This window comes from Camelus bactrianus, chromosome X (assembly GCF_048773025.1).
Source record: "Camelus bactrianus isolate YW-2024 breed Bactrian camel chromosome X, ASM4877302v1, whole genome shotgun sequence".
NCBI classification, from domain to species: Eukaryota; Metazoa; Chordata; class Mammalia; order Artiodactyla; family Camelidae; genus Camelus; species Camelus bactrianus.
In genome coordinates this window covers 5,395,112-5,421,960 of record NC_133575.1, presented here as the reverse complement: position 1 = coordinate 5,421,960, position 26,849 = coordinate 5,395,112, and the positions used below count along the sequence as shown (strand labels likewise).

At 45.9% G+C, this 26,849-nt stretch overlaps 1 protein-coding gene and 1 long non-coding RNA gene across 2 annotated transcripts in view; one reads left to right on the top strand and one right to left on the bottom strand.

Moving 5' to 3' along the window:
- Nucleotides 1-849: 849 nt before the first annotated feature.
- On the bottom strand, nt 850-5,284 carry LOC141576296 (uncharacterized). The gene is made up of 3 exons (XR_012504629.1): nt 5,122-5,284; nt 4,206-4,293; nt 850-3,073 (listed from the first exon to the last, which is right to left on the bottom strand). It is a non-coding gene; the product is annotated as an uncharacterized LOC141576296 (long non-coding RNA).
- An 87-nt stretch (nt 5,285-5,371) lies between these two features.
- ANOS1 (anosmin 1) overlaps nt 5,372-26,849 on the top strand; it is a 170,331-nt gene continuing 148,853 nt past the window's right edge. The window contains exon 1 of the mRNA XM_074359111.1: nt 5,372-5,704. Within this exon, the coding sequence (XP_074215212.1) occupies nt 5,498-5,704 (207 nt within the window). The 5' untranslated portion in view covers nt 5,372-5,497. The remainder of the gene's footprint in view (nt 5,705-26,849) is intronic.

Below are 26,849 nucleotides of genomic sequence, written 5' to 3'. Positions count from 1 at the left end.
AACATCAAAGAAGAAAAACCCCACTTAAGTCTTTCAACAGAATAGAGTTTCAGTATTTCTGAAGAGCACCTGTAGGTTTCTTTTCATGTTTAGGAATGGAAATCAGAATGAAAGTATGATTATTTGAGCTCCATTTTAAAGAGCTAAAAAGGACTCCTTTCACAGAATTTTAAACATGAATTTTACTGAAAAATTCATTATTCATTTCACATGAAGAGAAGGCCCTTCAGAAGTGAGAAATGAGGTTTTTAGTTAAAGTTATATCATTTAAGATTGGCTAAAATTATATAATTTCTATTTCTTTTAATTTGCTTATGACTCTTAAAATGCACATTTGGGGGCAAAGTAATACTATTTTGGTCATGTCAAGAACTAGAAATACACCAGTTACTCTTTATATTTTAGTTTCCTGCACTAGGCTATTATATAGCATTTCTTTTATGGCTGTATGATTTTCAGTATTTACAGCTTATTTATAAAAATCACATGTGAGAAGCCTGACTTTATGCTTGCTCACGGTAGTGTTGCTAACATTAGAACTTGGGTAAAATCACTTAATTGCCTTGGTCACTGGGACAAGTGTTCAATTTTACTGACACTGAATATTATTTGAAACCATTGGGTTTCAAAACCCCAGTGTTCCCTGCATAGTCCAGCAGCTGTTATGCTCAGTAAGACACAAATCAACAAAAGCCTTCAAATAATCTAAAGTTAAAAATTTCTGGAGCAGAGGGAGGGGACAGGAGTGAAAAACACATTCACAGTCGAACACCACCATCACCATACAATTGACCCCTGAAATATAAAAATGCCTACTCCAGGACATTTTATTTTTTAGTATTTATTTAAATTTTAGTAATTAGTGCATAGATAGAATAAAAGTTCGGTGATGACTTAATCTAGAACAGGCTGTTAGCATGGCTGCAGAAGAGGTACCAAACAAACACTAATTGATGGATGGATTATGGTGACTTTGGCGGGGGGAGGGAAGAGAAGAGGGGCGAGGAGACATTCTTAAAGAGTAGTAGTAACTTGAAATCATGTTATTTGACAGGTCTTTGTATATTTTGCAAAACCAAAGTTTAAAAATGTCATTAAAATATTCTTTGGCACACAAAATAGCAAATACATTTCTGGTACTTCTCAGTAACATCGTAGTAAAAATTGAGGAAATAACACCTTTAACCCTGTATATACTGCAACTGAATTTTTACAATTTTGCTGAAGAGGAAAACGTCTTGTACAAGAAGATGATCTCCAGATAGGCTACTTACATTGCGAGGGGACAAAAGTAAGCAAAGGGATGAGGGTGTTCCGTTCCAAAAAGTGGAGTGTATATGCAGTGAGCTAGTGGACAAAGCTCTAATTTTCATTTGTAAATTGAGGAAATTTGCCATCAGGGACCAGTACACAGAGGGTCACCTATTCTTGTGAAATCACATTACAAAGGATGCAAATTTGTTATTTATCCATTTGATTCAGTTGCATCCCAGCTCCGGATTTCACCCTCCCCCCCCCTCCTTTTTTTTTTCCCAAAGACCTCCCTCTGTGTTTCCTGGATCATGCAGTTCAAAGCTGAGCAGAAGGGAATTAAGACTGGAGGAGGAAGAAAGCACAGTTAAAGAAGAGATCTGAATCTGGCTACGAAATTCTGACACCTCGGTGTGGAAATGCAGAGGTGAGTGTGGGCCACGGCTCCTGCAGGCCGCAAGTCTTGGTTTTTCTAAGATGCTCATTCTTAACTTTTAAAATGTAATTTTAACTTTGCTGGGTGTTCACTGCACTTGCTCAGAGAAGATGCATGTTACTGCATCGCCAAGTGAAAGCAATTAAAAGGAAAATGGGCACCATATGTGAGTTCTGTGCCCTTACTTCACCATCCCCTCTAACCCATAAGCAATGACTGTGGACTACATTCGGTCTAAGACTCATAAATGCAATCACATGAAAGTATCGGTCTTTCTCCATTTGCTTTTCCAAGAGGGGCATGTCAGAGAAAGATTGTGCTTCCTTCACAGTTTATCCTTACCAAATGCAGCTGGAAAGCCTTTAAAGAGACAAGCTACTGGCCCCCCCCCAAAACAACTCTAAGGGTATCTTGGCTACATGTTTTGGAAAAAATATATCTATGTGATTAAGAAATTGATAAGTAGGTACAATTTATATCAACAGACATACCTTAAAAAGGCACTTTAAACAAAATGAAGTCGTAGGTGCTACTAAAATCAAAGCTGCTACATTTTTACAGGGCATGTGTTTTCTAAATCAGTTATCTCTGACACCTGTCCGCGGCTTACTTGATAGGATCAGCAGGTGTTTCAGAGCTCAGATCCCTGTTCTTTACCCCAGATATGCTGGCTCAGAGTCCCTGAACGTGGGGTCCTGGAGTACACCTTTAACAGGCTTCCCAGGGGCTTCTGATTCTCCGCTGGGGTGGGGGGAGAAAGTAAAGAAAGGAGAAGAAATTGATCATCTAAGTCAGTTACGAGGAAAAGCATAGCTCACTTTTTGGAAGCTGGGATTGAGGGAGGGCCTTGTTTTTTCTTTCCTCTATAACCTGACAGAGACGGGCCACCCATTCTGGTCCATCTTCATTCATAGATAGAAATAAAAGTCCATTAAGGCCCTTTTCTACTCTTTCTAATAGATGAGTGTCTTGTCTGTTTAAGTCCCCCTGAAGTCTATATGAGGTTCATCTCCAGACAAATGCAGACCGTGGTGTTCAACTTGGCTTTGAGGAAAGATGTACTAAGCACTTTCTTCCTGAAGCATCTGGACGATTCCCACCTGTCCATTTACGTGTCATTCCTTCTGTACATACTGGCGGCTCCCCTCTCCTGTGGTTGGTCTCCTGGAACTTAGTGTGTGGTTTACCCAGGCATGCTAAAAATTAGAGAGTTTCGGTGCCAATTCAAAGGGTGAGCTGCATGCTAAGTTGGGCGTATGTGAGCAGGATAAAATAGTAGATTTTGACTGTTCTTCGGACTTTACCAAAATGGTTTTCTTTTAAACTGCAATGAAAATCGATAAGGTGGAAAAGGCCAGCATCATCACAGAGGATGCCTGTGATAGTCTGAAAGAAGAAAGCAATATAACCACAAGTATTATTTTAACATATGCATGATAAAGCGGCCCTATGTGTTTAATCCTAAGCTTTCTGTGCACCTGACTAGATGTTCCCTTTTGTGGTTTATCATAAAATGCATTTATTCATGGAAATGAATATGCTATAGAACCCATGTAAGTAGCACCCACATTGCATTTTTAAACAAATAGCAGTGATCCCTTTGAACATTTAAAAGCTGTTTTTAAAAGTTCAGCAAGCTTGTCTTTATGATTTCACTCTGTAGAATGTAAATTTCATGATGTAACACACAGGCTTATAAATCAAAGACACCGTAGGAAACTGTAGGCATGCATAATAGCCCTGTCTTCATCGAGACCAGGTATTTGTTTACCTTTAAAAGTCAAACATGTTGGAGGAATTTGTTACAGCTTTTGGAAATGGTTTTAGTAATTCCCCAGTTAAAGTGGTAACATTCAGAAGAGAGTCCCTTTACTCAGCTGTCACTTCTCCATTCATTGACAAATGGCTCCACACACCTTCCTGCTGGGGTCACCATGCTTAGCTTCTTCACTCTTAGTCAACATGAAGTATGTTTAACCTACTTAAAATAGATTTCCTTTCATGATTCTGAGCATCTCAAATTTCTGTTTGAGTTCATGTGAGCTCACGTCTAACTTTGTTATGTTTCCGGCTCATGTGCAGAACTGTCATGCTAAAACCTACAGATACAGGGCTGGGTGGGGCAAAACGAAAATTCAGAGAACCTTATTCAAAATTAACTCACTTTTGTGACAGAAGAACATTAAACCAAGGGTGGATCCTTCTAAGGCCCACACCCTTGAGGCCGGCTCTGCCTACAGAGCCTTTTGAGGAAAACTCTGATATTTCAGTTCACTGGGAAACAACCCTAAGCAATAAATTCTTCTGGCTGTGCTGATTTAAACTATGTGAAATCTATGTTTAAGGTGAGGTAAAGGAAGCATCAGCATACCAGGACAACTGCAGATGGTTGTAATTACCCTTTAACAGGAAGATCTCAGAATCTCAGAATAGAAAATGTGTGGAATTTTTGGGGGAGAGGATCTGAGGTTGGAAGCCATGGGCTCTATGCAAAGGGGCCTGCAGCTTGGTGCTGTACCTTTGAGCGCATGGAGGGCAGAGAGACACTCCAGCTGTGCTCAGTTGTGCGCTTCACCAAGATCCTAGGCTGCAGAACTGGTGCAATTCTGTAAGAGAATGTGGGGGTGTCAGTTGACAGGAATATCAGTGCGTTGCCCCGCATCTGAATGAGTGAGTGTGCATGCGGCTTTTTGACTGGCTCGTGTTATATAAATACGCCCACGTGTGCAGTACAGCCCTCTGCAGAGCTTGGCTCTCTGTGGGGTCTCCTACCTGCGCGCGCGGGCTGGGCTCCATCACTTCAGTGGAGCTCAGGGTAGCACATAGCTTTGTGAGGGGTGTTGTGTTATAGATGCCGGGCCTCTCTTTCCTCTGCGGGGCCCAGGCTGGGGACGTGTGTGTGTGGCGGGGGGGAAGAGCATTGGAGCAGATTACAAGAGGTGATTTTGCTGCTAAAAAGGCGAAATCAAGACACCTGGGCAAATACAAGTAGGGTGTAGGAAAGCTTTCTATTTTGAATAACTCCCTCACGCTGGGCCTGCCATGCTTCCTAGAACAACAGACACCTGAGGAAGCTAGGTGCGTGGGTCTCATTAACCAATGTGGCCCAGGTGATACGAAGGAAGGAGGGAGGGAAGGAGGGAGCAGGAACGTGTCAGTCGAAATCCCTGCCGGGCGTTGGTCTGCTCTGACATACATCTCAGGTCAGTTCCTTGGCTCTCTTCCACTGCTCGGGAAAGGGGAAATTCAAATGTGCGAAAGTCCGGGCGGAGCTGAACCCAGAGTAGGAACCGGGGAGGAAGCCTACATCTTAGGGGCGCGCAGTCCTTCCTTAGTCTGTTCCGACGCCCTTGGGGTGGGGAGGGTCCCCAAGCCCTGCTTTCCAAGACAGCATCTCCCATCCCGGCCTGGGCTGGTTCTCGCCTGACGTTTACCTGGCTGGCGGGGGGAGGTGGGGGCAGGCAGGAGCGAAAGCGTGCAGTTGGGGAGTAGACCACCGGCTGGGCACCCGGCCGGCGTCCCCCTCCCTTTGAGCGCAGGGCTCGCCGCCCTTTGGACCTGCCCACCGCCCTCCGCCCGGCCCCCCGTCACTCACTTTCCTCCCAGCCAATGGCGCGGCCGCCTGTCACCCTCACCCCACCCCTGGAGGCCGAGCGCGCTGGGCGGCGACGGGGAGGGCGCGGGGCCGGAGTTGAATGATTGAACTTTCCAGCGGAGTTGCGGCGGCCGCGAGGTGCCCGGCAGTGCGGCCCCGGCGCGGAGCTGGGAGGCTCGGCCAGCGCCCGGCGCCCGCGCCCCCGACCCGCAGCCATGGTGCCCGGGGCCCCCGGCGCGGCCCTGATCCTCTGCCTCTGGCTGGCGGCCTCCGGGGGCTGCCTGGCCGCCGGTCCCAGCGCGGCGGCTGCCCGGCGGCTGGACGAGTCGCTGTCGGCCGGGAGCGTCCAGCGCGCTCGCTGCGCCTCCAGGTGCCTCAGCCTGCAGATCACGCGCATCTCCGCCTTCTTCCAGCACTTCCAGGTAAGAACCGCCGCCCGCCCGGGTCCTCCTTGGCGCCGCGTACCGGGCGCGCGCCTCCCAGCCTCGGCGCCCAAACTTGTCGCCCAGCTCAGCCGGCAGATTCGGCTTTCCCTCGGCGTGAGTTTTACAGTCGGGTCTGAGAACCCTCCTTTCCAGCTCCCTCTCTGCTCCCGAAAGGAAAAGGAAGCCTGCAGCATCTTTCTCTAACTCCCTTCTAACCACGGGAAAACGAAAGGCGGTTTCTTTGGTGAGGGAGAGCAGTTTTGTGGGTTCCAAGGGTGGGAGCGTGGGTTTGTTAGTTGCCCGAGACTTCCGCGCGCGGACCTGCAGTCTGGTAGCGAGACCCTCAAACTCTCCCGCGCTCCGGGCCCTCGAAGCCGCCTACACAGCGAGCGAGGCCGGGAGGCGCGCACCGCTGCGCCCGGGGATCCGCTCAACGAACCCCGGCCCCGCAGGTGCCCGCGGGCCTACACTTTTATCTCTCTTCAACTGTGCTTTCACACTCAGCGGGCCTAGAGCTGGCGGTCCACCCTTCGAGCTCCAGGCAGGGCACTTGGACGAAGTCATGTGTTCCAGCATGTTGGTTGGGGCGGGGGAGGGGCTGATGGCAGCTGGGTGCGCCCCAGTTTGGAGCGCCAAAGCTTCTAGGTCTCGCTCGTAAATAACGTGGAGAGCAAGTGAAGGGATGCAAGGGACCCGGAGGCGCCCTGTTCGGACAGAACTCTCGGGGCCAGTATCTCCCCCAGCCCTCGGAGGTTCTGTTCTCTTGAGAGTAGCGGAGCGGGTGTGGGTGTGGAGGAGGTTCGTGGAATAGCACGCTTATCACCTGTGGATGGCCGGGACCCTTGTCCTCGCCTTGGAGGGAGCCACAGTGGCGAGGACCCCCGCGGGACTCGCTCAGGGACCCTGGCTTCTGGTGGGCGCACGGGAGCCGATCCTGGCCCCGACCCGGGAGCATATCGCAGCTGCCTTCCCCAGCCCATCCGAGCGCGCTTTCTGAAATTATTCACGCAGACACTTTATTTCTCTTGTCTGTCCTGGTTCTCTTCCTCGCCTTCTCATCTCTATTCTTAGCTGCTCACCTGTTCTAAGATCGCAACTTCTCGCCGCAGGGAGAACTGCGGAGGCCAGAAGGAGACGGGGGCCCCTTGGTGGGGTTTTAAGCCGAGCCCTCCGCCCTTGAGAGAGAAACTGGGGCGCTTCTTCCTCTTGGGCGGGGTAAAGGGGGCCCTCCAAGGGGCCCTGGGAACTAAACTGCGACAAGAGGCGATCACTGATCCTCTGAAGCCTTCAGGGATGTTCATCCTGGCGTGAGAGCTAATGAAAGCTCGCGCGGAAGCACGAGGAGAACCAAAAGTTGGGATTTTCAGAGGGTGAACCAGCTCGGGAAGTTTGCACGTGCCTGAGAGCGTGGTTCTGTTTCTTCCCAAAGAAGCGACATCCCGTGGGTTTCGGAACGTGGCAGGCTCTGAGGTCCTCCTGGGTCTGCAGGGAAAGGGAAAGCGGAGTGTGGTCTCCAGCGCTGAAATTACCCTGTCATCCTGGAGAGGGCTCCTCCCCAGCCACCTGGTTTCAAAACCGCCTGCCCTGCGCTCAGAGTCACTCTCCTGAGAAGATGCTTCACTGTTTAAACATGGATAGAAAACAAAACAAAGCGGCAGCCCATCCCCAGGCAGAAAGAGTATCTTTCCTTTCTTCTTCCTTTCCTTTCCCTCTCTCTTTTAAAATTGAATTGTCAGTTGCTGTAATTTATTTGTTTTACAGTTGCAGCAGCTAAAGAAGCAGTGTAGATCAAGCCAGTTCGCGTGAAAGGCTTTCCTTGTGGTCTCTTGGCATGATTTCTCTTTGGAAGAAAAACTGCTGACAGAATACACATTGCCAGACAATCCTGATTACATTTTAATTAGCTGGGGCGAAATAAGCTGCAAATTACTCAGTTAGGACTTAATAACTGCTGTTTCTGCAATCAATTGCAAAGCCATTCTTGGCGGTTTAACCCTCACCTGGTAATGCCTCTCTGATTTATCTAAATTGCAGGGATTAAGCTTTCTTAAGTTTTGAAAAGACAGCAGCACAAACTCCTTACAAAAAAAAAAAAAACAAACCCCTCAGGCTTCCCTGTCCCTCCCCCTTTTTCAATAAATTGGGAGGACAGGGAGGGAGCAGGCTGCAGCCAACTTATTACCCTGCACGTGGTGTTTATTAATGGGTGGGGAGGGCTGTGAAGAGCCCTTCTATCAGGGTGCCCGCACCCCACCCACTTGTGCAGATTCACTCCAGCGGAAGGCTTTTTTCTGGAGCAGGTGCCAATTCTCAGTTTCTGCAGTTTCAGACTGCTTTCTTTAGGCTGGGAGAAGACTGGTGGCCAGCCTTGAGGCCAACAAACTGGATTCTCAGGGGTGAAGCTGCCAGGCCTCGGCTAGGAAGAGCCCAACCTATATACTCATGGTGTAGACAGAGACGGGTGCCCTGGGGGAGCAGGCCTGCAGGGGAGGCTGGGATCTAAACATCTCCGCCCCAGTGCCTCACACTTTCCAGTGCCTCCCAGCCCTGCAGCAACCATGCTGGAAATAGATGGTGCACACCTGGTGCCTCCACATCTGGGCCTGGGTTGGCTTCATCTGCCAATCATGGGGCTGTTAACCTTGCCTGAAAGCACAGGGACCCCATACTGATGCCTGGAAGTGGGAATGATGACAGTGAAGGTTGAAATTATCTGTATTCTAGATTATGCGGGCACAGTCCCCGACCTGTAAGAGCTTAGAATTTCATGCTGCAAGGGAGATGGATTCTGAATGACGTCGTTTCTTTCACTCCTTGGTGCTGCCCTCATGAAGCGATGCCCCACCAGGTAGCACCTCGCAGGTTATTGGTACCTAGCTCCCTGATGCCAGGTGCAGGGCCTTTAGCACTTTGCCACTTCAATTTCTCATGGATCACGTGTACATGTGGTTAACATCCTGCCAATGGAGGTGGTTGGAAAGGACACACTTTCATTAGTGAATGCAGCAGAGGTCCGAGCTGTAGGGTAAGGAGCAGGGGCGTGGGCTTTGCAGCCAGGCAGGACTGCTCTGCGTCAGGCTTGGCCACTTGGCAGATGGGGAGCATGGGCAGATCACCTTCTTAAAATTTCAGCCCCTCATGTGTCTGGTAGGAAAACTGCCTAGCAAGGTGAAGATCATAGAACTTGTTGGGGATAGTGAAAGCAGTGGTATTAAAGGGGCTGAAAGACCACTAAGTACCAGTCCCTGTTCTCAGTGTCTTCCAAGCCTCTCATTTCATCCCACCACCACGAGGAGGGTGCCATTGATCTCCTGTAACTGCTAAGGACCCGGGATGCGGAGAAGCTAATAGATGGTGCAGCTGGCTTCCCAGCAAGAGCGGCTACCAGTTTTTTTTGTTTGTTTGTTTGTTTTATGTTTAGGATTTTCTTGGTTGGTGAATTTATTTCAGAACTGGCTATCTTATTTTCAGGAACCAGGACAATATGGAAACGTGCAGGTTGTCCATTATTCAAAGGGCAAGAAAAGAAGTGTTGTTGAAGGAATTAAAATATAAAACCTTTTCTTTCTTTTGTGACCCTTCCCTCTTGACCTGTCATGGTGTGTTAAATTTTTTGTCCAGGGCTGTTCTCGGTAAAGGATAATTTAAACAGTAAGTCATTGGCCTGGATTTCATTGTTCATCTTTCTCTTGTGCAGCACCCATGTTAGTTATAGGCAAACATCAGAGTATTTCACCCATACATGGAATCACCAGTGGTACACAATGTGGATGTCCTGGCTCATCCCTGGAGGGACGAGTGGGACCAGGCTCAGAAAGATGGAAAGGAGGAAGAGAGGACCTCCCCCACAAACGTGTGCACTGTAGGGTGTGCCCAATGGGTGCCGCACGAAGAGATCTTGCAGGACACGTGGGGAGCATCACAGGTACCCGGGCCTGAGCAAGCGTGACACTTGCCCCCTGCCCTGCTCTGCCAGCTGCTGGACCAGTGCGTCGCACTTTGTTCTGGCCAAATCCTCAGGAAGGTGAGCCAGGGGTGTCCCCATCCAGCTGCTCCAGTCCCCAGGTGGGTGCTTTTAGGCAAGGTTGACAGCCCCATGATTGGCAGGTGAAGCCAACCCAGGCCCAGATGTGGAGGCACCAGGTGTGCACCATCTTTTTCCAGCAGGGTTGCTGCAGGGCTGGGAGGCACTGGAAAGTGTGAGGCACTGGGGCGGAGATGTTTAGATCCCAGCCTCCCCTGCAGGCCTGCTCCCCCAGGGCACCCGTCTCTGTCTACACCATGAGTGTATAGGTTGGGCTCTTCCTAGCCGAGGCCTGGCAGCTTCACCCCTGAGAGTCCACATGAGCCTGGCCTCAAGGCTGGGTGCAGCTAGGTACCTGCATCAAGGGTGGGCATAGGCTTGTTACTGTGGAGTCTTGGACTTTGGGGACTAAACACAGCATGGTGCTCCCAGAGTGGGATGGGGAAAACCACCTCTAATTCAAGACACACATGCCCAACTCTGACCCTCCTTGTGCCCACTCCCAGGTCCCTGCAGGGGGCAGAGTGTAACAGTGACTTGAGGGTGAGGAGGGAAAGGTTGGGTGAGGACTGGGGTGCCAGGGGGCCAGGGATTGGGCAGCTGAGAATCTTTCCTGGGGAGGGGCAGGGGAGACAGCATCATGCATGATGCTCCAGAACACGCTCCAGTATCCCATCACACTTCACGTACAAAGTGCAAACTCAAAGATAAAATAACTAAGGATTTTAGTATAGCGATCTCGGAGCTGTCAGTCCCTGGCACCAGACCCTTTCTGGGCACGCACCACGTGCACTGGTCACAGGTCCCTGAAGCCAGCCCTGGTTTGGGTTTGGTATGTCAAGGGGGCTGGGCCCTCGCAGGGGGTTAAGCCCGCCTGTGGCGGTTCTTCATAGGGCTGTCCATGGCGTTCAAGGTTACGATGCTCTCCTTGGTGTAACCTGCTTGTTCTGCACTTACTTTGTCAACTTTGCTAGAATATTAGAGGGAAAGGAGGGAGAATGTGCCTGACGTAAGTTAGGGCTCTTTTTAGGTGAACCTCCTTTAACTGGAGAGGGACTTCCTCTTTTACGCTAGTTGGGACGTTGGTGGTGGAGACTCCGCTTGTCTCCCCAGGTCCTGCTCCTCCAGGCAGTGGTGGAACCAAGTCTCCGAGCCTCATAGACGGTCGTCCCACTAACTGGTAGCAGTCCTGCAACCTGCCCTTCCTCTGCCTGTGTTTGCTCAAGGGAGGCTCAGTAGCACAGGCCTGAGGAGGAGGAGTGGCCCGAGTGGAGGAGGGCTGCTGTTTCTTCGCCAGACCTCAGACCACTGGGGAAAGGGGCACGGAATCTTGTCTAAGATAAGTAGCAGGTTGCTGGCAGCCTCTGCCCTAGGGCTCTAGACTTTTATTAGTGTTAAGAGATTCTTGCTTAATGGGACATTATTCACTCTCTGAACTACCCCTGATAGGCTCCTTTGGGTAGCTGATTAGAGATCAGGAGCTTTTTCTCGCAGTAATTGGAAGCTGTTTGTTTTGGCAAGAGAGGGAACTAAGCTGGTGATTAGCTCATTCTGCTTAGAGGACCAGCCTCTCCTCGAAGAAAAAGTAAACAAACAATTAGCACATCAAAAATCTTTAGCAGCCACAGATCAGCCCTGGGGCTCCCAGAGTTTTGGAGCAGGGATTCTGTGAGGAATATATTCCGCCCTGGTGTGTCACTTTGGCCCTCAGTGAGATTTAAGTTAGATGCCAGGAAGTCCCTGGGAAGAGAGGCCATCCTCAGGTTTGACCTTTACATTTGGCTCTGTTTCCAAGAATTTCTGAATTTGCTCCAAACTAAACACTAGGCTATTCATGGCAAAGTTTTGTCTTTAATACAGTGTTTCTCCTTGAATGTCACTTAAAAATCTATCGTATTGTGACTATTTTAGAACATTTGTCAAACATATTGGAAAATACTGACTTGTTCATTTCTTTGTGCCTTTCTTAGACAAGAAATAGGTTTATATTTATGTATATTGTGTATAGTGAAATTTATATGCATTTCAGTACATATGTGTATGGGTGTTTGGAGATCTGCACTTTAAAATTAATGCTGTTGGTGTAAGCATTCTCACTTTAGAAACTTAATTATAAGTTAGGAGGTTATTATATTTCTTTGAAATAGGTTACGCAATGAAATCTGGTGAATCTATGTTGGTATGCTTCAGCGAACGGGCTAAAACTTCACGGTTAGGTAGAGAAGCTTAGGAAGGTGTTGGTGGGCACTGCTTGTGTTAACTCAGAAATGGAGAAGTTCCTACCTGTGACTTGGTATTGCTTTCCAGAAACGTGACTCTTCAACAGTCTTGAGGGTTGGGGCTTTGGGATGGTGGCCACTGAAGCATCCCTGTGTTGTCAGGAGACGTCTTGTGTGTGAACAGCAGTAGCAGGGGCAAGTGCAGGCACTCCCTCCGCTGCAGTGCCTTGTGCGGATGACTGCATAACTCGTCTTAGCTCCCAGTTCTTTGGAGTTCTCACGTCGGCCACCTCGCAGCTCTTCCTTTTCACTCACCCTGGACTCCATGTTGTAAAAAAGTATATTGTCTGTCAACATACGGCATTTATTAAGTATGACCTAGCTTTTCCTCTTTACATTAATCAGATATCCGTAACTCGGGCTTCAGGTCGGCATGAGGTCTCCCACAATACCATAGTAGACTGATAAAACTAATATTCTTAACATTTTAGTTATCTTTGTGCCATCTATCCTTAGACAATGTGTAATTTCTTTTGGATTCTCTGACCTATTGAAGATAGATCATAGAACCTATTCCTTCTCGGTAGATGCTGTTGGTTACCTTCTGTCCCTCACTCTGCTGGCCCCCTGCATCCTGTATTGGCTGCTAATAGCTTACAGCTGCTCCCCCTCAGAGACTAACTTTCCGCCATGGGTTACCATCTTGCCAGCAAGGCACTGTATCCTCTTCCCTTGACAGGGCGAGTCATGGCCGGTGGCACACTGCTGGGCATGCAGGAGGCCAGCCTCCTGCTGGGATCAACTCTTCCGTGCAATTTATGCTCCAAAGCATTGCATGGGGCCAGGCTCATGCAGGTCTCTAGCTGAGATCACAACCCTACTGAGCTCCCCCCCGTTCTTCCTTCCCCCTCTGCTGAGAGCTCCCCTCAGTACATCACGTACACAGAAATCCCCCCTTCAGCCTCTGCTTCTGCGAAACCCCATCTCAGACACCTACCTTCAGAGAGATACCTTACCTAATTCAACACCTGTTTTTCAGGTTAGACAGCTTGATGCTTACAGAAATGATTTTTTCAAGCACATACAGATAGTAGACTGTAGAAGTGAAAATAAATCCCAGCTTTCACAACTCTGAGCTCAGACTTTTCCCCACTGTCCCTTTACAAAAATCTTGAGAGTTTGTACAAATATAAAAAAGGATCTTTCTAAATGAGGAAGTGCTAAGAGTCAGAACATTTTGTTATTTGACTTTATCTCTCCTGATGATCCCAGCACAGAAGTTTCAGCTCCTGAGCCCAGTATATAAGCAGATCCTGCTCTTCATTGCCCACATGAAAAACATACGCAGCTGGTGCTCTGTATGTGCTGGTTCCGTCTACCTGCAGTTGGTTGAATCCGTAAGTGAGGGACCTGTAAATACAGAGAGCTGGCTGTACTTTGCCGTTTTATGTAAGGGACTCAAGCATCCGTGGATTTTTGTGTCCACGGGGGTCCTGGAACGGGGGTCCCCCATGGATCTCAAGGGACAGCTGTACTAGTACAGCAACCTTGAAATGGTTGTGTGGTAGGTGGACAGCGGATGGTGTGGGGAACATCGTTAACCACAGCGCCCCCGACGGGTCTAAGGAGATAGCAGGGAGGACCAATTCAGATATTAACCAACTTTGGATTTACTCAGCAGGCAGCCAGAGGCACCACATCCCCCAGGACCTATTGTCCCCTCTATAGCCTTAAAAGATTTCACACATGGTTTCAAAATGGTGAGTGGAGGCATTTTCCCTGATGGTGGAGCAGGTTGGATAGAAGTAGTTATCCCTGACGGCCAGTAAGCAAGGAAAGATTTATGGAAGCAGTGTTTATGGCTCATTTTAATGCAAATCACAGACTGTGAATGCTAGATCTGTCTCTCTCTTTTAAAAAGTACCCCTTTAATCACTTCCATTTATTTCAGCTAATATCGATGGATTGCTGCAATTTCAAAGATGAGGCTGTAAAAGCCCTACTCTTGAGGGATGTATAGTCTAGTAGTGGTAAAGACTTATATACAGAGCACGTCAGTCCACAAGGGAGAGTTATTTGTATGAGATCTCAGAGGAGGGGGCTTGTCGCTTTAGGGAACGTGTCCCAGGGGAGATGACGCTTGAGCTGAGCCTCGAAAGCTGGGCTCTTCCCACGCAGAACAGCCTATGTGAGTAAATGCAGACTCTCGCAGCAGTTAGGTCCCTCTGTTGGGGACTCTCAGTGGCTCCCAATGGGCAGGATGCAGCATCAGCCCCCTAGCCAGCAGCCGTGCATTGGGAGCCCGCTGGGGGAGCTGTGACACAGCGTTGCTCCGCAGGACTGGTTGGGAGCCGGTTATCACACTTACAGGTGTCTTCCTGCTTCTTGCTGATGTGGGTGAAGCCAGTCTGCACCACCAGCAGCTCTCATCTATTCAGTTGATCTCCTTGGGGATCCTCACCAGCATCCCTAAGAAAGAGCCCCACGTGGGCACAAGAAGGAGAGAAGGGGTCTGCCCTCCCCACCCTCATCTCCCTGCCATCATACTTTGGCTACAGGAGGACCCCCGTTCTGAATGTGGGTGGGGCTGGACCCAAACTAAGAAACTCACCTGGGTTACTGAGCCTCAGGTTAGAAGGTTCCTGGCATTTTATAACAGTCTTGGTGTTGACAAAGTAGTGTCAGATAAATATCTATTTGACCTTCACAGCAACTCTTGTGAGGCTTTACAGATAAGACAGCTGAAGGTTGTGAGGTCTCGGGAAGTGAGATAACCAAGGCTTCATAGCAGAAGCTCAAGCCCTAATCATCATATTCCCAAATATTTATACTACATGACCCTGCTTCTCAGCATGCTGACAGTGAGACAAGGCAGACGAGAAATACCAACTGGTAATGCAATTGAGAATCCCGGCATTTTGAGAGGAAAGGGACCTCCATTTCTCACTCTGCGTTGGTGCCCGGGGGCACCACTGCATCACGGAGCCGCACAATTGTGGACAACTGAAAGCTTGCTTGGTGATAGAAAAAACCTTGAAAACTATCAGCCCATCAGTGACGTCCCCTGTGCATTTGTCCAGCCCAGCTCTTCTTCCAGCCAATAGGAATCTGCCCCACACAATTATCCTGCAGGTATCTTAAGATTCTGGGCACCTAGCATGACCGACATGCGCTTCCTGCCCGCAAAAGAATTCTTCTCTCCTAAAAAAGAGACAGACATTTATGCAAATCATTACCAAGAGTTGTTGAAGTGAAGAAAGGATAATCATAAATCATCTTTTAAATTTTTATATATAATCACTGAACACATTATCATAATTTCTTAGGTGAAGACTATTTCTTCCCCTTATAAATTGATTTTGTTTGGGTCCACCAAAATTCTGTCTAACAAAATAGCAGAGTGTTAGTTTGATCCTTGCAGAAATGCTTCACGAACAGCTGGACCCCTTGATGTCATAGAGGATGAATTTGTTGTCTGGGAATAACAAGTCTCAGGGCTTCAGCCTTGACCTTCATTCCTGGCTGCCATGGCTGTTTTGCGTGGTGGCAGGACACATTCGGAGTATTTGCAAGTGGTCAGCATAGCTGGTACTTAACGTGACAGCTACTTCGAAGAACTCAGGGTGCTTTATATGCTTGCTTTCCTTTTATTTTGGTTCAGGGAGTGTGTGTGTTTGTGTTTACCCTTTATGATTCTTCTCAGCATTTCTGTAAGATAAAAAAAGTTGGACCATAAGGGATTCTGAGAAAAGAAATTAGGCAGTTCTCAAGGCTGCACATGAAAAGAAAATGGTGATGAATGCAGTCCTTGAATCCCCCGAAGTGCAAAAGTCTATCCTTAGGAGAATCTGAGAAACAGTGGCTCGTCAAGAGGGGAAAAAAAGCTAATTAAAGCTCTTAATTCACATTCTACTTACCCTTTTGTTTTAAATGGTAACTTCTGTCATTTAATAAGATTTTGCTCTCCAAGTTATTAATGTCCTGCCAACTTGAAAATAATACTGTGTTAGACTGACCTCCAAATGTGTAACTTGGTATTTCGTATCACCTTCTTTCTTTGAAAGAAAAGGCAGATAGGCTGTCACCACTTGAAAGTCATATAATGTATGGTGATCACAATCTTCATTTTAGAGAAGTGCTTGTTCCCAGCTGGTACTCACAGGATGTCAAATAACCTTCAGCGAACGAAAATGCATGTTTCCTCTCCGTTTAGTATCTCATTGTCACTGATGACTTTTTAAATTTCATAGCTAATTTCTGATTATATCCAAAGAAGTGACAGTTTTATAAGTCTATAAATGAATATATAACAGAGTCCTTTTAATGAAACCAGAAACATTACTTTTCTAAAGCAATCCATCACCTTCCAAAAATGTCGTTAATTGTACTGGTGCCGGGGACAAGAGAAATGATGGGAATTCATTTAGTTAAGCAATTTAGAGTTGTTTTCTCCATATTCTGTTTTTAGTTTATACCTTTTTCACCCACTATAATATTCTAATGCATTAATAATTCACACATCTGAAATGCATCACAGTATTTTTGTTGTTCCTATCTCCCTCCAGTGCAAATGGCATTCTTACCTAAAGACAAACCAGATGGATGGCATTCTTGGGAGATTACTGACAGCTTCTCTAAAAGAAAGACTGAACAGTTGAAAAATTCTAAATACAAGCAAAAATAAAGCTTTCAGGTTAAAGGTGATTTCACCTTTTATTTATTGTGTCCCTGTAGGGTTTGTATAAATGGTTCATCTGATGCAAGTCCATCAACTTTTGTTTCATAACACGTAATTGAGGGAGACAGCCCTTTCTAGACTTAAATAAACGTCTCGGCTCCTGCCTTTGACTGCCTGTACTACTGGAATGAATGGCACTCTTTTGAAATTTATGCTGTTCGTTATACTTTGTGGACTGGAAGGAAAGTTGACAAAACACTTACCAACCTAGAATAGTAAGAGAGATTTTGAAGACGATGCACACCTTACAGTGAGATGTCACCCCACCCCCTGGCCAGATTTCCAAGTGCTGTTATAACAAACTGCATATGCTAAGGATCCTGGTATTTCAGGGCCATCAGTTTGCTTTCCAGTTGATGAGCAGACCCCTATGGGATGCAAATACCAAGACCATTTCCAATCATGGGGGAGTCATCATCACCATCACTGCTGCCATCATCATCAACATCATCACCATGATCACCCACAGTCACCATCATCATATCACCATCATCACTATCATAATTGTCACCAGTAAATAATCATCACCATCATCACCATCACTGCCACCACCACCAAATCATCACCACCATCATCACCATCGTAATTGTCACTAGTGTCATAATCATCACCATCACTGCCACTACCACCAAATCATCATCACCATCATCACCATCGTAATTGTCACCAGTGTCATAATCATCACCATCATCACCATCACTGCCACTACCACCAAATCTTCACCACCATCATCACCATCGTAATTGTCACCAGTGTCATAATCATCACCATCATCACCATCACTGCCACTACCACCAAATCTTCACCACCATCATCACCATCGTAATTGTCACCAGTGTCATAATCATCACCATCATCACCATCACTGCCACTACCACCAAATCTTCACCACCATCATCACCATCGTAATTGTCACCAGTGTCATAATCATCACCATCATCACCATCACTGCCACTACCACCAAATCATCACCACCATCATCACCATCGTAATTGTCACCAGTGTCATAATCATCACCATCATCACCATCACTGCCACTACCACCAAATCTTCACCACCATCATCACCATCGTAATTGTCACCAGTGTCATAATATCACCATCATCACCATCACTGCCACTACCACCAAATCATCATCACCATCATCACCATCGTAATTGTCACCACTGTCATAATCATCACCATCACTGCCACCATCACCACCACCATCATCATCACCATGAGCATCCACAGTCATCATCTTCATCACCCCCACATTTGGAAATGTGAGACTGTTTCCTTAGAAATCTCTGTGCAGACAGTTCTCTTGAGATACTCAGGTTTCCATGCCTGTCCATCATGACAAGCGGCTTAGTTTTGCCCCGCTTACTGATGTCTTGTCCCTTCCTCTATGACTCTTTCCCCCAGTGAACAGGGTTTTGCTCTCCACAGAGGAGTAACTGCGTATGAAACAAGGAGCAGAAGGCCAGCCAGGCATCTAGGCTGGCCCATTCTTGCCCAGCAGTCCTGCTGTGTGGATGACTCAGACGGAGGTGAAGTTACAAGCCACAGGGTAGCATTAACTCGGAGCTTGCTTTCTGGAGTGGAAGCCTGTTAACAACAAGAATGCCAGCTTTATGTGGAAGTTACTGATTACTTTCAGAAAGAATGAAAAGGAAATAGGAGGCTGGTTGCTATAAAAGTTTTTGGTAACTGAGATTTTTAAAAAATGTCTTCAGTGGCAAGGAAGTGCAGAGAAATCACCCAAGACGCTGTGCACTGTGAAAGATCATGAAGATCATCATTGGTTGAAGGTGGGCACCCACTTGGTTTCTTGTGTTCTCTTCCATGTTTTGGGCTACTATAGCCCTTGAGATCTAGAACTGTGCCTTTTAAATCTAAAATAGGTACCCCAGCTCCTTTCTTCCTCCTTTAGACACGGTGGGCTCTCAGCTGAGTTTTGATGGATATCCCTGACATGTCTTTGACTAGAAATGTATTTTCCCTCCCTTTCTGTCACCCCTTCCCCTCTACCTCCCCTTCCCTCTCCTTCCTTTGTTTTGACATTTGGCTGTACCATTGTGAAGGCAGCACTGCCAAACCCATTTGCTGATCATTCCAGAAATGGCCTGCATCTGGGAAGTTATTTTCCCATTTGGCCAGAATCGCAAAGAAAGTAGGGAACATCTTTTCTTGTTCTTGTTTCCACATTTTTGAATCCAGAGTTATGAGATAATGTCCTCACAGCTGCAAGGAAATTTAAAAAATAATACTTCTGCATGGACTATATTCACTTAAGTATCACCAGAGAGAAATGTGTTTAGAGGTGAGACTGTGAGAACAGATATCCATTTGTGTATTTTGAGCTTTCTGTTTTTCAGGGACCCTTCATGGACTTGAATAATGTTTTTAACCTATTTTTTAATAGGGCAATATTGTAAACTCTTATTCTATTTATTACTTCACAGTTTTGAAAAAAAAAGTTTGTTCTTTTTTCAACCACCAAATGAAATTAGGGCCAAAGTGTATTTCCATATATATGTTTGTCTGTGTATTATCCAAGGGTGTCTAGTTCAGGTTTCTCGGCCTTGGCACTATTGACATTTGGGGCCAGGTTATCGTTTACTGTGGGGCTGTCCTGTGCATTATTGGATGTTTAGCAGAATCCTTGGTCCTTACCCGGTAGGTTCCAGTAGCATCCCTCCCACCCCAAGTCGTGACAAAAAAATGATCTCCAGACATTCCATTGTGCACCATAGGACAAAATCGCCCCTGTTGAAAACCGCTGGCCTAGTACTATCTCTTTTACTTTCTGTCTCTCTGGATCTGCTATCTGGAGGTCACTGTCTGTATTCAGATATGTATATCCCTATCTAAACATGTGTGCATGTATGGTTCTTTTATTACGTATTCAGGTATCCTCTTTGAAAGAATAGGCTCAGATACGTGAGCCAGTAAATTGGTGGCGTTCACAGTGTTCTCCTTCACTCATAACGTGGGAGTTTGGAAAGGTGCTCATCTATGTCTCCGTTTGAGATTCTAGGAAAGAATAAGGCAATTGGGTCTATAAAATGCAGTTAGAAAAAAATGCTTTGCTTCCGTTCTATAGCAAACATTCTTCTAAATGAAAACAGCTGTATCTCTGTCTTGGCAGTGACGATTCTGAAGGTATGTCATTGCGTCTGTGGCTGTGATAGCCATGTAGAAAATTGGAGTTTTCCAGCCATGACCAGACAAATGTAAAGTCGGCCGTATTGCAGCTTTTCCTTTAAATGCCTGTTGTGTGTTTTAAATTTGGTGAGCTGGTCCTAAAGTCTGATTCCCTTGGAACTTATTTGCAAGTAAACATTTTTTCCCTTCAAAAAGCCTTTGGCCTCTGAATCATTCAAAAGTCCACAAATGACAAATGCTGGTGAGGCTGTGGAGAAAAGGGAACCCTCCTTCACTGCTGGTGGGAATGCAGTTTGGTACAGCCACTGTGGAAAACAGTATGAAGATTCCTCAAAAGACTAGGAATAGACTTATCATATGACCCAGGAATCCCACTCCTGGGTGTATATCCAGAAGGAATCCTACTTCAAAAAGACACCTGCACCCTAATGTTCATAGCAGCACTATTTACAATAGCCAAAACATGGAAACAGCCTAAATGTCCATCAACAGATGACTGGATAAAGAAGGTGTGGTATGTTTGTATAATGGAATACTACTCTGCCATAAAAAAGAATAAAATAATGCCATTTACAACAACATGGATGGACCCGGAGAATGTCATTCTAAGTGAAGTAAGGCAGAAAGAGAAAGAAAAATACCATATGAGATCGCTCATATGTGGAATCTAAAAAAAACCAAAACATAAATACAAAAGAGAAACAGACTCATAGAAAGAATACAAACGTGGTTGTCAGGGGGGTGGGGGGATGGGAAGGGACAGACTGAGAGTTCAAAATGTAGGATAGATAAACAAGATTATACTGTATAGCACAGGGAAATATATACAAGATCTTGTGGTAGCTCACAGCAAAAAAAATGTGACAATGAATATATATATGTTCATGTGTAACTGAAAAATTGTGCTCTTCACTGGAATTTGACACAACATTGTAAAATGACTATAACTCAGTTTAAAAAGTTAAAAAAAAAAACAAAACAAACCCAAAACACAAACCTTTGGGCTCTGGGCCTTCTTTCAGACCACTTAGTGCTTTTTGCCTCAGTTGTCTCACCTGCAAAGTGGTGGCCATGGTAACACCACTTCATTGGGTTGTGCTATGATGCCACACAGTTGATGTGGAGCAGAACCTCACGTGTACTTAGCTCTATGGAAGCATTGGCTGTGGTTCTTGAGACAAGGAAGGCACAGAATGAGTGCCTGGTACTGAAGATTTTGGGACTCAAAGATGAGTAGTGGGCACCCCTTGATCCTGCAAAGGCTGGTCTGAAAGTCATAAAAGGTGATTTAAACAACCTGATTTAAAAATGGGCCAAGACCTGAACAGACATCTCACCAAAGAAAATATACAAGTGGCAAACAAGCATATGGAAAGCTGCTCCACATCATATGTCATCGGGGAGATGCAGATTAAAACAACAGTGAGATTCCACTATACACCCATGAGAATGGCCAAAAACCAGAACACTGACAGCACCAGATGGCTGGCAAGGATGTGAAGCAACAGGAACTCTTTTCCGTTGCTACTGGGAATGCAAAATGGAACAGTCACTTGGAAGTTTCTTGCAAAAGAAAACATGCCCTTGATCTGGCAGTTGTGCTCCTTGGTATTTGCTCAAATGAGATAAGAATTTGTCCACGCTGAAACTTGCACATGGATATTCATAGCAGCTTTGTTCAGACTTGCCAAAACTTGAAAGCAACCAAGATGTCCTTCCTTAGGTGATGGATAAATAAACTGAGGTCCATTCAGACAGTGGAATATTATTCAGCACTATACAGAAATGAGGTATCAAGCCACAAAAAGACATGTAGGAAACTCAAATGCATATCACTAAGTGAAAGGAACCCATCTGAGAAGGCTACATACTGTATGATCCCAACTGTACGGCATTCTTAAAAAGCCAAAACTATGGAGACAGTAAAGAAATCCGTGGTTGCTAGGGGTTTGGGTGGAGGCTGGGGTAGGAATGAATAGGTGGAGCACAGATTTTTTTAGGATACTGAAGATACCTTGTGTGATACTATAATTATGGGTATATGTCATTATCCCTTCGTCCAAACCCACAGAAAGTACAACACCAAGAGTGAATCCTAGTGTAAACCATGGACGCTGTCTGACAATAATGTTTCATTGTAGGCTCATTACTTGTGACACCTGTGCACCGGTGGGGATGTTGATGGTGGGGGAGGCTGTGTTGTGGGGGGCAGAGGGTGTATAGGAACCTCTGTACCTTTCTTTTAATTTTGTTGTTAACCTAAATCCCCTCCAAAAAGTAAAATCTTTTTTTTGTAAATAAAAAATTTTAATGCAACTTTTTAATTTAAAAAATGTACCCTTTGAAATTTGTCTGAAAGCACCTTGTTCTATATATAGAGGGTGAAACGCATGTCTCACATGCTCTTGTCACATAAAGATTTTCTGTTCCCCTGTGATGCGTGGGAACAGTTTAAGTAGATTTTAAAACTGAAATTTGAAATCTTGGATACATACTGTGTAAGGAGAAAAGGCCGCTGAATTCTAGGGTATCTATTCTGTTAGGAAAACATACCTGACTTGCCGGATGCAGGGTTGCTTGTAATTCTGCAGGTAACATTTTTCTTGGAACTGATTTTTTTTTTTTGCAAACTGAGGTCTTTTCTTGGGGTTATTGCTCTTTCTCTTGCATCCCATTTAATTCATTATGTTTTCTCCAGTGATCGCTCATTAGAACATGCTGTCTTTTGAAGTTCATATTAAAACAACCCCGAATCATGATGAATGGGCTAGGATATCATATAAGTCAGGGCATAATGGACTATGGGGTGCTCCATTTTAGTGCGATTAATTATTCTGTGCTCGCTAATGAATAACACATAAATTAGCACAATCAAGATGCATATATCATAAGAAAACCGCGTGATCAAAAAATGGGACTTAGTAAAGTCAGACTGGGAAAACCACGTATCTCTCGTCATTCTTTTTTCCTGCTTAGATTTCCTGCACTGCAGATGACATTCAGCTAAAGTTTCTCCTGAGGCTTCCAGCCTGTACGTGTGTATCAAGGTGTGTCGGCTTTGCTTTAATATTAGAAAAAGTACTTCTAGGGTTTATTCGGTGTATTCCAAAACGTGTCACTAACATACTCTGTAGGAATGCAAATAGAAATAGTAGTTTTCATTTATGGGGCATTGTATGTCGTTTTCTAAGTCGACATTTTTTTAAATGGTTGTAGTGACAGTAACAACAGAATTCAGTTTCTCTTATCTGGCGACATATTCTCTCCGGCTACTCTTGATGCTTGTGAGTAATTAGCTTGATCATTTAAAAATAAATCTTTCACCTCTGCTGGCCAGTGTGTCAGAAACCAGGCTGTAACGTGCCTCACGGGGACTGCCTACTAGGAACCACAGATCACGCCCTTCAAGCTTCACACCTGTCAGGCGTCTGTTTTGAGAAATAGGGGAATTTCTGAGTGCCTTTAGAGTCCGTTTTGCTTTTGTTTCCTCACTGTCATCCCAGACAATAAGTAACATCTTACTCCAGTTGTGTTTTAGGAAGATGCCTGGAGACAGAGGTGAGGCCGAGGCAGAGTGGAGGCCAGCTAGGCCTGGATGGTGTTGGGTGCCGTTGTCTTGGGCAGTCCCTTCCCAGGCTCAGGAGCAGACATGCACTTGACTGGGTGGGAAATTATACATGCACACACACAGACATCCAAAGATTGACTTATTGCTTGATCAAGAGGGCTGTCTTTCTCAATAACTGCAGTGCTACGAGTACTCGCATGGCGAGCAGTGTGGAGGTTCGGTATGACTGTGTGGTGACTTATTTAAGCGGCCTGTTGTGTACCTGCAGAGCCAGCTAGGTAGTCAGAGCGTACGTACGTGGTAACGTGGAGGGAAGGGAGCAACACCAGGAGTGGGATTTCGTAAAGTCCCGTGCAGTGAAGAAAGACGAATTGTCCCCCCTTGGCGTCGAGGTTCCCCAGCTTCAGCGAGGCTCAGAGTCACTTGGAAGACTTGTTAAAACACAGCTCGCCGTGCCCTGCAGGTCTGGGGTAAGACCCGGGATTTGTGTGTCTAAGAAGCTTCTGGTGATGGTCCCTGGGCCCCACTTTGAGGACCACTGCTTTAGAGTTATCTAGGATCTGGGGCTTCTCTCCAGTGCCTTCCTCTGCTTGATGACACAGGCCACGTTTTAGCACCAAAACTTGACATTCTCCGCCTCCTGGCCCCAGGGTTGTTCTTCTGACCAACCTTCCTTTGTTCAGGGTTACGTAACATTTATTAAGATTTAGCTTGTGAATCCTACCTAATAAAACTGAAAAAGGAGAGGAAAAAGAAGAAGATTTAGCTTGTGAAGTAGGCTTCCTCAGCGGGCATGTCATTGAGGACACGCTCGGTTTCAGTATGGCCGTTAGTCAAGGAGAGGACAGGAGTTGTGGTCGGCCGCCGTCTCTTTGAAAGATGGGTTTGGGCTCCAGCTTGTTGATGGGGAAAGATTCCATCAGTGCTCCCTCTGAGCCTAGGAGTTCAGGAGGAAGACTCCGTAATGGCCACTTCAGAGAGCAGCGGTCATTAGCAGTCAAGGTCCAGTTACGGAATGGTGGAGAGTGTAAAGTTGAGGGTCTGGACACAGGGCAGAAAGAGCACCGTCTAAGAACAGGTTGGTTCCCCCGGCGGTGGGGGAGGGCGGGGGGCACCGATTCTGGACGTGGCCACGTCATCTCATTGTGCCTGTGTGCTGGTTATTTAAGCAGCCTGTTTCCACCAAAAGCTGAACTACTTGATCTTACCAAGTCTACATTATGGTTAACACTTGTCTCCTTATGATGGAAACATATGCTCAAGATATAAGCACTTTATGTGAAACACAGGGGACTAGTCATCACTGGCAAGATGGAGAGACAGATGGGTTGTGAGACCCGTTGCTCTGACATGCTGGGAGGTGACACGGAGGCCACAGTTAAGGAGCAAACACTGATAGTGATTTTTTAAAGCAAATGGGAAAAAAAATGCATGAATATATTGAGGCAGAGATTTCTTAGTTGGGCTGTAGGTTGGGGTATGGTTGAAACAACATAGCATATGATATATTTTTAGTCACTGTTACAGGATGAATTAAGTCCCCCCAAATCCATATGTTGATTCCTAACCCCCAGAACCTCAGAAAAATGACCTTATGCAGAAATAGAGTTGTTGGGGATATAATTAGTTAAGAGTAGGTCATACTTCAGTGGGGTAAGCCCCTAACTCGATACGATGGGTATACCTATAAAAAGGGGAAATTTGGACACAGACAGACATAGATGAGGACACAGCTGGAAGGTATGTGGAGACTGGATTTGCTGCTGTTGTTCCTGAATTGAACTTGGGTCCTCACCGCTGCCCTGCGGCAAAGCTGATCTACTGATGTTGGGTTGGGATGAAGGACAGTATAGCGTTTAGTTTACTGCATCTTCCCTCCCAACCCGTCTGTCACTTCGGCACCAGCCAAGGGGAACTGGCACCTCATGCTAAAGAGACCTGGACTTCTGATGGCTTCCAGGGAAGGGTTTGTAAAGGCATCATGTTGGGTGAGGGTTGCAGGGCGCATGACTTGCTCCTGATTGATGGTGGGGAGGCAGCTGGGTGGTGTTTCTGGAATCTTAACCATCAACAAGTGTCCGATGGCTAGATACATCCCTTGAGGAGGAACTAGGACTCTGCTTTACCACTGAACGGTTGTTTAAGCTTCAGCACTTTTCTTCCTTGTCTGCTTTTCCTTTGTTCCTGCCTTCCCTCACTTCCTTAATTAGTTAACTCCTGTGTCCGCTCTTTAGAACTCAGAGAAGGCCCAGGAGACTGAAACCTTTTTGTACAAACAAGAAATGGGGTACACAGAGGGGCTTTTGTACCCAGGAGGGCCCCACAGGGTCCTGCTTGGTTTCTGTCCCCCCTTTTCTTTGATACCCCTCAATTTTTTAACATTTTTTATTGATTTATAATCATTTTACAATGTTGTGTCAAATTCCAGTGTTCAGGACAATTTTTCAGTCATACACCCTCATTCTCACATTTTTTTCTCTCTGAGCTACCATAAGATTTTGTGTATATTTCCCTGTGCTATACAGTATAATCTTGTTTATCTCTTCTACAATTTTGAAATCCCAGTCTATCCCTTTCCACCCTCCACCCCCCTGGCAACCGCAAGTCTGTATTCTATGTCTATGACTCTATTTCTGTCTTGTATTTACGCTTTTTGTTTGTTTTTGTTTTTGTTTTTTAGATTCCACATATGAGCGATCTCATATGGTATTTTTCTTTCTCTTTCTGGCTTACTTCACTTAGAATGACATTCTCCAGGAGCATCCATGTTGCTGCAAATGGCATTATGTTGTCGGTTTTTATGGCTGAATAGTATTCCATTGCATAAATATACCACCTCTTCTTTATCCAGTCACCTGTTGATGGACATTTAGGCTGTTTCCATGTCTTGGCTATTGTAAATAGTGCTGCTATGAAATTGCGGTGCAGGTGTCATCCTGAAGTACGGTTCCTTCTCGATATAAGCCCAGGAGTGGGATTCCTGGGTCATATGGTAAGTCTATTCCGAGTGTTTTGAGGAATCTCCATACTGTTTTCCACAGTGGCTGCACCAAACTGCATTCCCACCAGCAGTGTAGGAGGGTTCCCCGTTCTCCACAGCCTCTCCAGCATTTGTCTTTTGTGGATTTTTGAATGACGGCCATTCTGACTGGTGTGAGGTGATACCTCATTGTAGTTTTGATTTGCATTTCTCTGATAATTAGTGATATTGAGCATTTTTTCATGTGCCTATTGATCATTTGTATGTCTTCCTTGGAGAATTGCTTGTTTAGATTTTCTGCCCATTTTTGGATTGGATTGTTTATTTTTTTTCTTATTGAGTCGCATGAGCTGCTTGTATATTCTGGAGATCAAGCCTTTGTCGGTTTCATTTGCAAAAATTTTCTCCCATTCCGTAGGTTGTCGTTTTGTTTTACTTATGGTTTCCTTTGCTGTGCAGAAGC